This window comes from Bombus impatiens, unplaced genomic scaffold (genome assembly GCF_000188095.3).
Source record: "Bombus impatiens unplaced genomic scaffold, BIMP_2.2 scf_0203, whole genome shotgun sequence".
Classification (NCBI taxonomy): domain Eukaryota; kingdom Metazoa; phylum Arthropoda; class Insecta; order Hymenoptera; family Apidae; genus Bombus; species Bombus impatiens.
Window position 1 is genome coordinate 734,632 of NT_176622.1, and position 11,285 is coordinate 745,916.

Here is an 11,285-nt window from a genome sequence, read left to right on the forward strand (position 1 = left end):
CATCTATCCATCGTCGGTGTCCAAATAAAAAATTTCCATAGCAACAGAATTAACAGAAATGATCAATAAAATAGAAAAAACTTTTTCACCTTTTAATAACGCGAACGTAATTAATAAATAATTCACTGTCGCGTGAAAACGTACCTGCGTATAATTCAATCTGTTGAATTTTCCAGTGTTTTTAGCGGATAATTGGATGTACCTGGAATCGATGAAACGGGTGTAAACGAACGGTTTGATTGTAGGAACAGCTGCGGAAACGAAAAGATGAAGAGGAGAGACAGGAGATACTCAATCGGTCGCTACGCGGCTCTACCAAGTTGCACGCTTTGGAAAGCCACGCGACCAGTCTCTCGGGTCAGGAAAATCTCGCGTACGCCCAGGACGAGGTGACCACCACCACCGTCAGCCGCGCACCGCATGTCACCGCGAGCGCCACGCTAGAAGTCGAGGAGCCTCCCAGGCCCCTCAGTAAGTCGTATTTTCCCTCCAGATATACGCCAGCATTTCAAGGACCACTTCGCTCGATGACGCACTAATGACACTCGTCGTGGCCCATTAGGCCTCCTATTTATGCTCCGATAACTCCTCCATTCCCTTTTTAATTCAGACGTTTTTCAGACTTCGCCCAGACTTTATCCCATTGGTGTATCGTAATTGCGTTTCCTTCGTTTAATCAACTTGCCGTGATATTTGTTGTCGTGACCCTTATGCCAATGATCTGCCATCTTGCTGCGTATTTCTGTACTCGAACAACGTCTACTGTTAATAACGTCTACCTACAATTGGAAATCTCGTTAGTAGAAAATAATTATTGACACAGAGCAAGTTGAAGTTGATTGTACGTTGTATCCCTGTTCCAATAGCTGGCATAGCTTGGGTAAGTAATAGTAATCGCGTAGGAGAACTTTTCAGAAAATGATATTCTAGCGTGACATTATGACGAGTATAGAGTAGACCAAAGACGCTTAAATTTCCTGTTCCAAATTCATAATTCTGGGTATTCGTAAGATCGGTATCATTGTTGTCCAATAGCTTTAATAGAAAAATAAGGAAATTAAAATTTCATCAATATAATATACAATTTTTAATGATGGGAATTTAATTGGAGTTAAAGTCCAAATAATTTCAATAGTATAATTTTTTAATCAAGTTAAACTTAAAAAATTATTAAGTATAAAATACCTTAATTAGTTAAATACTCTAATTAATAAGTATAAGCTACCTAGTGGATCGTACAGTGCCTATAAGAAGTATAGTATGCGCATTAACGAGTCGCAGGAAGCTTTTTTCTAATAGCAAGTTACCACATTTACCACACTAATTGATTAGTTGCAAGTATATTGTATTCCGTAGGATTTACTAGCACCTTCGTGTGACTACGAAAACCGTACAAATACTATGAAACTGAAACGTAGAATGGGGAAGATTCTTTGAGATACCAGAGTACGTGCAGACACCTTTTGCGGTAGACACTGTAGTCAACTGCCAAGTGTAAACGAAGAGAAAAGAATTTCCATACGGGAAGTGTGTATATTTAACGCAAGAATTTATCACAATATTGTAAGTTCTCTTCAAGTACGCGGAAAATTTGGAGTATTGGCATAAGGGTTAAGAAAGACATTAGCCGGTCGTTTACCCTTTCACGGAGTTCATAGTCGAACGGTAGAAAGCAACGGTGCCTCTGCGGACGAGAGACGTTTGTAGAATCTTTGTAACAGGCATTCGTTGCATATTTCAGCGTACGGAGAGGTCGTCGCGACGCTGGAGAGGCTACAGCTTCAGTTGCGCAATATTTCCGGTGCCCTAGGCATTTCGGGACCCGGCGTGGAAGCGGAACTCGAAGCGGTGCGGACGCTCCTGGTGCAAAGTCGATTCGCATCTGCCCTCGCCACTCATCACGCCCTCAGAAATCGCTTAAGATCCAACAAAGTTCTGAAACATCACGCTGAAGACGCTTCCAGTTTGGCTCGCGACGTATGTACCTACTGTCGTTGAAATTTTGACGGTTCTGGTCGAAGATCTCAAAAGAAAAATACAAAACGATAAGAATGCGCTGTCGTTGATTTATCAAGTTTGTTACGTTAGTTTGTTAAGCAGGCAGGAAATTGAGAGAAAAATGATATTACACGATCGAAGATGAAAAGAATTTGACAAGGTGGCGAAGTTTTTTTGTAGAAGCCAAAGGTATAGTCGAACCTCTCAAAGCCAAAATGATCAACTCCATCTTTTCGTCGAGTCCTCAATTTCGTAATGGGCTCATGAGGGTAAAATGCAAGGAACATTTAAGAGAATATCATCTTCTTTTACTCTGCTGAGTTGATCCACGTGACTTTTGGTCAATTACTGTGAAAAATAATATTTTAATATCGATGTTGTAATATCGTGCGGGAAACACGCGTTCAGATGCAAAATCAAGTAAAAGAATAATTTTCCAATTACCTAACGGTGTGCCGAGTTTTGTAGAAAATAGGAAAATAAGGAAATACGATGTATCTTGTGCGTTCTTCTGTTCAATCGCCCCTTTAAGCGTATGGCTTTTATCATTGGTGAATATTTCAGTGTGTAGACATACTGGAGAAATGGCAGTCGTCGTCGACGGCAACAGGTGTCGGCGGAGCGGAAACGATCGCCGCCGTGGAGGAGCTGACCGGAATTTTGACGAGCTACGATATGGAAGCTCTTCTACTCGCTCACGACTCTATCATCTCTTACGTCGACGGATTACAAAGGAAACAGAGTCCTTCGTCCTCGTCGCCGAGCGGTCCTCCGAGCCCTACCTCTAGCTGGAGAGGCTCCCGGGTCGTGGACAACATTAAAATTATCAGAATCGAGAAAACTAACGAACCTTTAGGTGCTACGGTTAGGAACGAGGGTGACGCTGTTATAATAGGTATTTTGGTTTCTTTTTCCGATAAAATTGTACGAAAACCTGGAACAAAGGTCAATAACACAGTTTGCGGATATTTTTTGAGAAAACGATGCGATGTAACGTTAAATGTTGATGCGAGAAACACGTTAGCTAAGCTTATGGACACAGTGTAATTTGGCTCCAAGATTTTTCCTAAACTCCGCCTAAATGTGTTTCGCACAAGTTTCCGTTGAATTACGCAAAAGTTATTATTGTTGGATTGTACGTTGAATAACCATAATAATGTTTACGAAGGTCGTGTTGTACGCGGAGGAGCGGCAGACAAGTCTGGACTCCTACACGAAGGTGATGAGGTTCTGGAAGTAAATGGCGTGGAAATGCGTGGCAAGAGCGTGAACGAGGTGTGCGATATTCTAGCCGGTATGCAGGGTAGTCTGACTTTCCTCGTGCTCCCAGCACCCACGAGTCACAGGAACAATCTGTCAAGTAGAAGGGAGGACACAAATCAGGTATCGACGATGTTTAACGTGTTATCGGGATATAGTGATTTTTACTAATATTCGGGAGCCACGGTGATCGACACCTTGTTCACATATTTATTCACAACGCTGTTATTTGACTAATCATTTCTCTGACGTATGAAAATAGTTATTGTAGTTAATGGAAACATTAATTTTATAGAACACCGTTGCATTCTGATATTAATAAAAATCCCTGTACATTAACCGTAATATTTGATATTGACTTAACATCATCTTTAATATCATCTTCTCAGATACAACACATACGAGCCCACTTCGACTATGATCCCGAAGAAGATCCTTATATACCGTGCCGAGAATTGGGTGTCAGTTTCCAAAAGGGTGACGTGTTACACGTGATCTCTCAAGAGGATCCTAACTGGTGGCAGGCGTATAGAGAGGGTGAAGAGGATCAGACTTTGGCTGGTCTGGTACCTAGCAAAGCCTTCCAACACCAGTATGTCAATATATATATAATCTTTTCTGTATATATTCTATTCCTTGCTTATCAAACTTTTTTAAACATTGTCTGACTGATAATCCGAATTTCATCTAGGCGAGAATCCATGAAACAGACTATCGCCGGAGACAAATCGACCGTACGCGGCTCCAAGAAATCCAGTACGTTGTTGTGCGCCAGAAAGAATCCAAAGAAGAAGAAACGAAACAAGTTCGGGGCAAACTACAATGACGACGGGTATCCGCATTACGCAACGACAGCCATCGACGGTAGATACGAAAAGCATCATGGAAGACGTTTCAGTACGTTCACCCTTTGTTTACTCATCAAACATTTACATTTTCTAGATTATGACAGCGAGGAGGTGCTTACGTACGAGGAAGTCGCGTTGTATTATCCAAGGGCGAATCACAAAAGACCGGTAGTCCTAATAGGGCCACCAAATATTGGACGACACGAGCTGAGACAGAGGCTGATGCAAGACAGCGAGCGTTTCGCAGCGGCAATTCCTCGTGAGCAAGAGATTCGTGTCGCACGCGTATTTCGAAAATGTCGCGATTCAAAATAATTCAGTCCTGTGTTAGAACAACAAAATCATCATAGTGTCGAGACGCTTGTACACGTTTACCATTCCAATCACAGTCTCCCCTTCGCGCGCTCCTTTATTCGTCATTCAAATAATCGCTACAAAAGAGAAACGCTCAAGGGCTAAGACTGGAAAATAACACAAGTAATATTGCTTTATCGTTTTCTACGGTCTATCCTTGTCGCTAATGTCAAGCGTTTAGCAAATGGTTTTTTTGTCATAAGCTTTTAAACAGTTCTTTGTTTTTCTCGAAGAAACTCGTTCGAGTCGCATCATCTTTGAAATACGCGTGTAATACGTATAAATCACTTGTTCTTTATTCAAGGACCACCGTTCTACAGAAAGATACTCATTGTTTCAGATACGAGTCGTCCCAGGAAGGATTCGGAAGTGGACGGCCAGGACTACCACTTCATTTCTCGTTCTCAATTCGAGTCTGATATTCTCTGTCGAAAGTTCGTCGAGCACGGCGAATACGAGAAAGCTTATTACGGTACCTCCGTGGAAGCTATACGATCCGTTGTAAATTCCGGTAAAATTTGTGTTCTTAATCTCCATCCGCAAAGCCTGAAGATCCTTCGAAATTCGGACTTGAAACCGTACGTGGTGTTCGTGGCGCCGCCGAGTTTGGAGAAGCTACGACAGAAGAGGATCAAGAATAACGAGAGCTTCAAGGAGGAGGAGTTAAAGGACATTATAGAGAAAGCGCGGGAAATGGAGGACAAATACGGTCATCTGTTCGATATGATCATTATAAATACGGACACGGATCGAGCGTACAATCAGCTGCTGACGGAGATCAATTCGTTGGAACGGGAGCCTCAATGGGTGCCTGCGTCTTGGGTTCAATAAATGAACGCAGGCTTTCGGGATACCATCGAGCCAGATATATTTTCGCTGAAACGTGTAGCGAAAGGCTAGGCAATTGAGAGAGGCGGCTTTAAAGTCTGACTGGAGATACTTCCAAGGACTGGTTCTTTTACTGGTGCCTGTTATACAATTTTACGTTTCGTACACGCGCGTAATTAAACTCCTTGCCAGGCTATCGTACTTCAAGTACCGCTGGTTTGGTGTAGTCTTCCGTGTCGTATATGGTGCCATCTGATATTCGAAGATCGTCGCGTCAGCAAGCATTTTAGAGGGCGTGGAAAATCCCCGTCTTGTTGTGATTTATCGTTCCTCGAGCCTCGAGGTCTGGCGTCCACCCAGGAAACAGGCAACGAGAACATCGAGATCCTCGACTTTGAATGTCGAAGAATCCTGCGATCGACTGGCGTGGCGCTTCTTTTTCATCGTAACCGGCAAACACTCTAGTTTTCCTCAGCGTAATTTGTACCGCGAGATGCCTCGAGGGAAAAATCGCTACTACTCCGCATAAGATATTATATAATAACGTTTTCCAAAGATGCGTGAATCTTGAAAGAGATCGTCCTACTTCTTTCAAAAGTCACCAGATAATTCCCCAGGATAACACCGAGCCGCGAAGAAAAAAAAAGCGAACCGGAACCGCGAAAATCTTGGACGGCAGCAACCTTTTCACTCCGCGAAAGAATCGAAAGACTTTCACACTCGTTCGTATCTTGCGCTGTCAGGAATTTTCACGGCGATCCTATAGCAGGGAGACGCGGTCTCTACCGCAGAGTTTTTTAAGTCAAAAAGAAATATTTCGCAGAACTTTGCGAGTTGTTAAACGATTAACGTAAAGACAAGAAAACAAAAAAAAAAAAAAATCACGTTTCCTCGTATTTGTAATTTCGTGTGAACTAGTAATTCGGAGAAGGCGGAACTCATAAACGTTTCATCGTTCGCCCTAGGCACTCTCTCGTGTTTGTTTAGAGAAAAGAATCATAACTTTTAATCCAAGTAGACATCGTTAATGCGAGTATAGACATAGGCTCGTGTGTGAACCAGCATAAACAAATTTTTAAGACACTTTGAAATGAAACAGGAACTTCTAGGGTACTCCTTTCGTTTTTCGTCCTCGAGCAACCATTAGACCTTTCTTCTTTTTGTTTTCTAATCCGACATCGATACTCCATGTCTCAGCCACTGTTATATTTACCACCCACGTGCATCCTCTTTATCCTCGACTAGCAATAACGCAAGATGTTTTTCGAGTCGAAGATCATCGCTGAAAATGAAACATGGTTTCGTGGCTCCAAAGAAAAAGAAAAAAAAAAATAAAATAAAATAAAAAAAAAACCAAAAGAGTTAAGCGAGAAGAAATTAATAGGAATCGCATCGACGATCGATCGTTTTTAGTTCAGAGAGGAGAGATTTTCCGAGGGTAGTTTAATTTCGATGTCGTAAACCCAGCTAGCAGCGAGAAAACAATGTTTCCAAATGAGAGAAACGCGAAAAAAAAGAGATACTAATTGCTACCTTTTTAGCCCACTATTTAAACAAAAGAAAATTATGTTAAGAAATCACGCACGATGGTCGGAGTAATTGTGCCAAGTGATTGGGCCGCGTGTTAAGGAGGACACGAGAACTGAAATGTGCCAAAATATTTGAGTCTCTTTAGAAGAGACTGGGAGAGGGAGAGAGGCAGTTTTGTTCAGGAATGACGTATTATTAAAAGAGAAAGAAGGAGGAAAATGTGAGAGGCAAAGAAATACAAAGAGAGACAGAGAAGGAAGAAAGGACTTAGGAGAAACACGCTCAACGGCACTTTCGTATCTGTCATTATATTGATTCTGTAAATATTTGTGCACTTGTATAGAAAAAAAAGAAAGAGAAGATGAATAAGAAGTTATTATCGTTATTATTATTAAATATTATAATTATATTAATTATTATTATTATTATTATTATTATTATTATTACCATTAATTGCTTCGACTTTATTCTTGTTAATTGTCATCGTATCACCCGTATTCTATTTTCTCGAGCCATTTTGAGACACAGCTCGTTTTAAATCACGCGAACGAAGGTCAGTAACACGATTGTATTTTTTAAGTGCTAATCAAAAATCCCCGACGACAGCCTTTATTTCTGTCTTTTTTTTCGTCTTTTTTTTTTTAGCTGGATCCGTGCTCGAGTATGCGGCGTCGTTAATGCGTTATGCCCGACAAATCAATTAGGATTTCCGTAGGTAATGCGTTAACAGTGCGCGCGTAATGTACAGAGAGAGAGAGAGAGAGAGAGAGAGAGAAAGGAAGAGAGAGAGAGAGAGAATGTGTGAGTTTGGAATGGTCCCTGTTCGAAGTGTGTGTACATTAATTACCGTTGCTCCCGAGTATTTTTCTCGACAATCCAACTTCATTTTATGTGTAAAATAAACGTACAACATCAAGGAGGAAATCTGTATGTATAGGTGCATACGTTTTGTATATACGTACGGTATATACGCACACATGTATGGGGAGAATCGAACGAGAACCGAATATCAAAAAAACCGACCATTGTTGTTAATCTCGAGTCAGCTATTTTTATGCCTTTTCGTTTCATCCAGCTGTTCTTCCTTCTCGAGCCCGTCAAACACGTATGAAACAAACGTAAAACCGGAAGTCTGAAATAGTCTGAATATACGAAGCGTTGCCTTATTCTTATCCTTTTTCTAACCTTTTTCTTTTTTTAACGTCTCCCTGTCCTTGGAGAAATGCGAAATTTTTGAAGATTTTTCCTGACGGAAACTGTGTCTAGCAGAGCGATATCGTAGAGTTGTAACGTCGTTTAGAAGTCTGTGATGTGTTAGGTTAATCGAGTCGCTGTGTAGATCGTTGAGCATGGTGCGGGACCGAATTTAATTCCATTATCATTATGGGACCGTAAAGAATCACGAGAACACGCCAATAAAAGTGGCGAATTGATAACATTGCTCGGCGTAGACCGCGGAGTTTTATGCATTTTTTTTAGAAATTCCAAGGTGCACGTAATACATAGAGATAATGTAAAATATCTCTGTAACGTGTAGTCGATAAAACAGTTTTCTATCTGAGTTTTTGATTACATTCATAAAAATGTGAACTTGCATAAATATCCGCAGCCTACTTCGATGAGATCGGCTCGTATATCCGTCTTAAATGAAAATAAAGCACGAAGTGCCAGATGGCGTGCGGTACTATAATTAGCAATAACGAGGCGCGAAGCTAACAGCGCACAGCCGCGATAAAAGATTCTAAAGGAAAGAAAAAGAAAAGGGAAAGACTAAAATTAGCTTACGCGTTAACTATATGTTGTCTATCGTTTAAATAGACCGCGGGTAGGAGATCCAATGGACCGATTGTTCGTGGAGAGAAGGGAGAAAAAGAAATGAAGAAAGCTATTTATTTGAGACGCACGAAACATTAAACCGAACGAAAAATGCGTTTCATTTGGAGTAGAATTCACCTTGAGATTGAATATTCACGATTATTGCTGTTTCTCAAAGATATTATGTAGATAGACGATAAACTGGAAAATTATCGTCATATAAATACACATATAGATATATATATAAACAGGCACATATACATACAGTACCGCTCATAATTATTTTATATTTATTTCTATAATTATTTCACTTTTAGTATAAAAACTAAGCTAACATGTACGATTTCTTGATGAAACAATGAACACTATCTCGAATGAATTATAGTTTATAATTAATACTGTTTTAATTGAGTCGTGGATTATAGTATTAAATTTCAATCATTCCACTCATCGATTTTTAAAGTCATTCGAATAATTATGAACGGCAGTGTATACGTATGTGAAGACCACAGAGAAAAGACACGATAAGTCACATTTTTCATATGAGAGCAGTTTTAAAATCCAATACCTTGTTTTGTTAGTCAATCACATACTATCAGAACTACCTTTGTATTGAATTTGATTATGAGGTCGTCCTTCTGTAAAATATTTATATCAGAACTATTGATCTCGAGAGTACTATGGTTATCATATTTTATTTTTTTCACAAAATTTCATTGGATGTGTCATCTATCGTTAAAACGCATATATCTTTGGACAGAAAAATAGGTTGTTCCACTTTTTAATTACGTTATACTAAAGTAAACCTGCTTATTTCTTTTTTTAACCACGAATTAATGTCAGAACCAGAACAAAATTGTACTTATGATATTTCTCTCCTGTAATCTTCGTATGTATATGTATGTACACAAACGTGAGACTTCAATCCTAAGGTAAAGCGAGATGTTCCTCGATATTGCGAAAGATCAACAGGAAGTATTACCATCGTTTCAGCCCCTGAATATCCTCCACACATTCTGTTACGTATTAAATAAAAGTTACTGTAATATTTCTAAGGTTGCTTGTCAACTTCACACACACACACACACACGCGCGCGCATGCACGTATGCACACACACACATACAGAGCTCGATTGATCGATCATCGCCTTTTATAGCCTCGATCGTACTTTCCTCGCAGCTTGCTGCCAAAAGTCGATTAATTTTCTTCAAGAAATCGACTACAGAGAAAGAGAGAGAAAGAAGGCGAGATATTTAAGAATTTAATTAAGAAGCAACTCGATGGAGAAACTCGTTGGGATTTTAATCTCGAAAGAAGACGAAGGTAAAATAGCAAGCAGAAGAAAATAGCATTAGGAATGTTAGTAAGTTATTTGAAATTTCAACGCACGAGGGAGCGTAGACAATTAACCTTGCTACGATCCTAGAATTTCTATACTTCAATTTTGCTCTCGTTTTACCAAACAGAGACAATACGTAATCTTTTGAGAAAATATTTAATTCTGTTGCTTTCTTTGGATTTACACCTGTAATGGATGCTCTGTTTCAATAGAATTGATTAAAACATGAATAGTTTTTGATTTTAGTATTCAATATTATTTTGTATATTCTATGCTTTTTATGAACGAAGTGTTTCAAGAAAGAAGATGTCTGAAGGAGTAAAGGGAACAGTAAGGTTAATATAAAATTCGTACATACCAATAAAACTTCTTTCATATTTTGTTCAAACCGAAGATAGTTTTTAAGGTTAGAAAAATATAATTAGTCGAGAATGATCATAACGGGGTTAAATCCGACGAACCTTGTATATCGACGACGAATGCTTGCAATCTTTTTCAGAAAGATCCACACGAATTGCGGAAATTCGGCAGCAATTCCAGCAATAAAACTGACTACTCAGGAGATATATTCACCCCTGTGCACCACGAACGTGTTTTTTCTATTTTCAATCTCCTTGAAAAAAATCACCATTCATAGGAACTCCTGCGTCCTATCTCAATCCACAAAATTGCATGACATCTTTTCGAGCACATACACGTGAAACACATAACCTTCAAAGTTACCTGCATACGCTGTAAGTCTATTACGGATCATACATATTCCTCATCTTTTAGTATGAAAATTAGTCCACTATTCTTATACTGATTAGTGTACTGAAAAAAAGCAGCTTATCAACACAAAAGAATAGCACGACGACGCGAAACGGATGGTGGCTAACGGTGGCCTCGGCACGCTTTGGATCTTTTCAATTAATAAACCAAGATTGGAGAATCAATAAGTGAAATCATTCTCTGCGCAAGTTTCCAAGCTTCAGTCGCTATATTATACGTTTCTTGATGGATCTATCAGATCAAATGATAGGTAAAAAGTAAACTTACTTAAAATGGAGGAAATGAAACTAGGAAAGATTACATGTAGGAAAGATCACAATAGCAAAATTCCTATATAGATTGAAGTATATAGAAATATAAGACAACAGTCACGAGTAATAAGAATAGACAGTGGCGGATGAAAGAGAGTTTAAAATTCATATGCTACTTACGAATTTTAGTACCTCTTTTCCCAAAAATTCATTCTATTGTATATCGTATTGGTCATTCCATAAGTAATGTGGTTTTTCTGAGAGTTAAGTTCAAAAAACAGTAGGATTAG

At 39.4% G+C, this 11,285-nt stretch overlaps 1 protein-coding gene across 1 annotated transcript in view; it reads left to right on the plus strand.

Moving 5' to 3' along the window:
* The window catches only part of LOC100743494, a 129,329-nt gene extending 119,644 nt beyond the window's left edge, over positions 1–9,685 (plus strand). Inside the window, 8 exon segments of the mRNA XM_024366241.2 lie at positions 246–471; positions 1,742–1,977; positions 2,563–2,893; positions 3,167–3,381; positions 3,648–3,850; positions 3,950–4,122; positions 4,201–4,365; positions 4,801–9,685. Of these exon segments, the coding sequence (XP_024222009.1) occupies positions 246–471; positions 1,742–1,977; positions 2,563–2,893; positions 3,167–3,381; positions 3,648–3,850; positions 3,950–4,122; positions 4,201–4,365; positions 4,801–5,291 (2,040 nt within the window). The 3' untranslated portion in view covers positions 5,292–9,685.
* Positions 9,686–11,285: the final 1,600 nt, after the last annotated feature.